Source organism: Equus quagga, chromosome 20 (genome assembly GCF_021613505.1).
Source record: "Equus quagga isolate Etosha38 chromosome 20, UCLA_HA_Equagga_1.0, whole genome shotgun sequence".
Lineage (NCBI taxonomy): Eukaryota > Metazoa > Chordata > Mammalia > Perissodactyla > Equidae > Equus > Equus quagga.
In genome coordinates this window covers 44906393-44910256 of record NC_060286.1, presented here as the reverse complement: position 1 = coordinate 44910256, position 3864 = coordinate 44906393, and the positions used below count along the sequence as shown (strand labels likewise).

Here is a 3864-nt window from a genome sequence, read left to right as displayed (position 1 = left end):
CCGGTCCGCGCCCGGCCACGTGGGCGCGCGGGGGTCGCGGCCGGGGCGGGGGCGGGGTGGCCGCGGCGTGTGCCTGCGTCGCCGTGCGCGTGTCTGCCTGTGTGAGGAGGTGCGGCGAGGCGCCCCGGGCCCGGGCAGGCCGCGGAGGCATGTGCGCCGCGCGTGCTGGGGCTGGTCTGGGGCAGGCCCCGGCGGAGCCGCCCCGGGCCCGCGGCCAGCCTGCGCCCGCCCTGCCGTTTCCTGGATGCCCCGGGATGGGGGTGGGGGTGGAGGAGCAGCTCAGGCGGGCGCTGGGGCCCTGGGCCGTGGAGTGCCTAATGCATGTGTCCCCGCGGCGGCCCCGCTGCTGGCCCACGGCCCGGGGGGAAGAGATGGTGGGCATTGGTACCGTGATGACTGTCGCACGTCTGTGTCGGTCTGTTTGTGGGGTTTTGCTTTTGTTTGTCTGTTTGGGGCAGGGGCTTTGCAGGTGGCTAGTGAGGTAGGAGCCCTGGGCTCGGAATGCTGGGAGAGATGTGGTCCCTCCCCTGGGCTGCCATGGGCTGGGATGGGTGAGGGCTGGGGAGGGAGCAGATGTGGTCTGCTTTCTGAAGCAAGGCCTGGCCTTGCCCCTTGGAGGTGTCTGTGCTGCAGTCCTGGAACTGTGAGGCCGGACCCCAGTGTGCAGGAAGGGGTGAGGGCAGCCAAGGTGGGCCTGGGGAGGGCCTGGGAGTAGGGAGTGGCCTGAGCAGGATGCCAGGCTGTGACTGAGGGACCTCTTCTTCAGACCAAGGACTTCCAGCTGGACCAGCCAGCAGAAGGCACCAGGAATGTGTCCACCTGGTGCCCTGATGCTGAAAGATACTGAGAGTTGAGGCCAGGCAGGTCAAGGTTGGGCCAGTAGGACCTCCCTTGATGGGGGCTGGGCCTCCTGCCCCACCCTGGTTCTGAGCCCTGTGCTGGTACCTCCTAAGCTTGGGCCAGGCGGCCTCCACCGCTACCCCATCCTCACCCCATCCTGACCTCCCCGATACAGGGAGACTTGCCCTGGTCCTCTGTGGCCTGGGCCCTGCCCCCACATGCTTGACTGGCCTCAGAGGTCTCCTTTGACCCCAGGGCCTTGGGTGGGAGTTGTCCCTGAGATGGGAGAGGTAGGGGCATGCGTGGGAGGGCCCCGGGCAGTTCCGATAAGCCCCGCCCCGTCGCCCCCACAGCCTAGCAGCAGGCAGGTCTGAGCAGCGCCCGCAGCCTGTCATCTGCACTTGGGCCCCGGCCAGCGCGGCTCCAGATCGCTACCTGAGGATGTGTTTTCTGCTCGAGTTGGCAGCTGCGGGCGTGGGGGCGGGGAGGCCTGGGAGGAATGTGGCGGGCCAATGCGTGTCCCTCGTGGTTCTGGGACCCACCGGCCGGCCAGGGGTGGACGGGATGGGGCAGGCCCTCGCCTCCCTGGGAGCCCTGGAGTCTGGGCACCGGGTCTGGGGCCAGCTCACTTCCCTTTGTGCTCCCAGCTGGTTCCCTCAGATGCCTCAGGAGGGGCAGGTGGCAGCCCCCGGGGAGGGGGATGGGGCCGTGGGGGGGCTGCGTGTCTGGGGGCAGCTCCTGCCTCCCCCCTCCCTGCCGGCGGTGCGGCCCGGCTGCCGGGCGTGTAGCCGTGTGGTGATGCCAGCACCCTGGTATTTCCGCTGGGCCGGCAGCGGCCCCGTGGCCACGCTGCCTCGGCTTGCTGCAAGTCCGGCTCCGTCCTGCGAGCTGTGGTGCGTTGGGAACTCGGGGTGCCCACTGGGGTGTTTGGCTCTGCCTGGAGAAAGCAAGGCCTGTGCCCCAGCTCCCTGGGGACCGAGGAGCAGGCTGGGCCCTGTCTCCAGGGCTTCTGTTGGGAGGGTGGGGGGCTCCAGGACCAGCTTGGACTCTCGGGCTCCCTGGAGGAAGGGTCTAGGGAGGGTCGTGAAGGGGCAGCCATCCCGCCTGTGACGCCTGCCCGACCCCTGGAGGCAGGAGGAGTGAGAGCTGTTCTGGGCTCTGCACCCCCCACCCCCTTGAGTGACCTTTGGCTAGTCCTGAACCCTCCTGCGCCCTGGCCTCTGCCAGTACCCCAGGCCCATTGAGTGGCCCTCTGCACCCTGACCTGGTTGCATGCACCGGGGTCTCTGTGCTGTTTGGGATCTCTGGCTTCTAGGTTGGTGTCAGGCTCAGCCTTTGGAGAGCAGTGGGCCCAGGGTCTTGGATGTGCTAGTTATGGGGGCTGCCCCTCCACTCCTGACCCTACCCCACAGATGCTCCTGTGTCTCCCACTGGCCCCGCAGGAGGTCAGCAGCACCCTCTTGGCGCTGGCCTCTGGCCTGTAGCTGGCAGGGTGCATGCCGCTTTTGGTCATATGTGTGTGCACGCATATGCTTTCTCTGGGCGACAGGTGGCTGACGGAGGGTTTGGAGGGGCCCAGTGGGTGGTGGGCTCAGGGGGGCTGGCTGATGGACGTCCCATGTGGCAGCCAGGGACCTGTCCTGAGTGAGGAGTCTGCTGCCCAGCTGGAGGCTACGTCTTCCTGCCTGGTCTATGTTTTGGTATCTGGGACCCCCGGGCCCCACCTGCAGGTTGAGGGCCGCCCCCCCCCCGGCTGGCATGTGCACTGTAGGTTCCAGGGGACAGCTGTGTATGGTGGCAAGGATGGAGCTTGGTTGCTAGCAGTGGGCAGAGCTGGAGTCGTGGGGAGGACTGGGTGGGCAAAGGCCTGCACGTGTTGCAGGTGGACCTGGGCCTGACGCTGCTTCTGACAGCGCAGCCACCCTGAGGTCCTGGGCCATGGCGGGCTTTGGGGCCAGCTTTCCCACTTGTGAAGTCGTGTGCTGACGGGGTCTCCTGAAGGGGGCGGGGCTCAGGACTCAGGCTGCCCCACCTGCCCTGTCTCCTCTCCGCTCGCACTGGCTGCCCAGCAGAAGGCCGGAGTCCCTGGGGGGCTGTGGTATGCTCAGGACTGTATGTGGGGGACTTCGGCCAGTCAGGGCCGTGTGTATCCAAAGCGGGGGTCTAGCGGAATGTGAACACAAGGCTGGGCCCCAGCGCATCCGGCTGCCATGTGGGCTTGGCAGTTGCATGAGCCCCCAGCCCAAGCTGTACCCAGCTGCCGTCTGCATCTGGGGGCACCCTGGTGGGGGCCCCAGGGGCACCTGGTAGTGCGAGGCATCATCCTCCCTCTGCTTCCTGTTTCCATTAAGGAGCCTGGGGGCTGGTGTGGGCCCTGGCTCACTCCCCCCTCACCCTTGGGGCCTTCTCTGTCCATACTGGGTGTCATCGTTCGCTTCCTTTCCACACTTTCCCAGCGGGGGCCAGGTGTCCTGCTGGGGTGGACATGCCAGCCTGTGCCCTGCTCTGTGCCTAGTCACCTGCTTCATGTGTCAGAGGCCTTGCTTAAGGCTTTGGTATGGGGGTGGCAGAGCAGAGGTCTCAGTGATCAGGCAAAGTGGGGACCCTGGGAGGGTAGCACCAGCTAGTCGAAGGCCTGGAAGTGGGCTGGGGGCTTTTTCCCTGGGCCTCGTGGTGGGGAGAGGTGTTAGGGAACAACACTGTAGTATGACGGGGAGAGGTTGCTTGAGAGGTTGTGGCCCTCAGGGACCCTCGCAGGCTGCTCCATGGTGTCTGGACAGTGAGCAGGCCGGGCCAATGAGGGGGTCCTCGGGGGAGCCAGGTGGGGCCCTGAGCTGGAGGTGGTGTTGGGGAGATAAACATCTCTAACCCCCAGGCCCGAGCCAGAGTCCCTATCCCCCAGACCTTGGATGAGCCAGGGTCCCCATCCCCTAGACTCCAGGTGAGCTAAGGTCCCCATCCCCGGACCCCAGGTGAGCCAAGGTGTCCATCCCCCGACCCCAGGTGAGCCAAGGTGTCCATCCC

The 3864-nt window shown here is 66.8% G+C and overlaps 1 protein-coding gene across 1 annotated transcript in view; it reads left to right on the top strand.

The window, feature by feature from the left end:
• Positions 1–244: 244 nt before the first annotated feature.
• The window catches only part of JAG2 (jagged canonical Notch ligand 2), a 24754-nt gene continuing 21134 nt past the window's right edge, over positions 245–3864 (top strand). Inside the window, exon 1 of the mRNA XM_046647186.1 lies at positions 245–415. Within this exon, the coding sequence (XP_046503142.1) occupies positions 245–415 (171 nt within the window). The remainder of the gene's footprint in view (positions 416–3864) is intronic.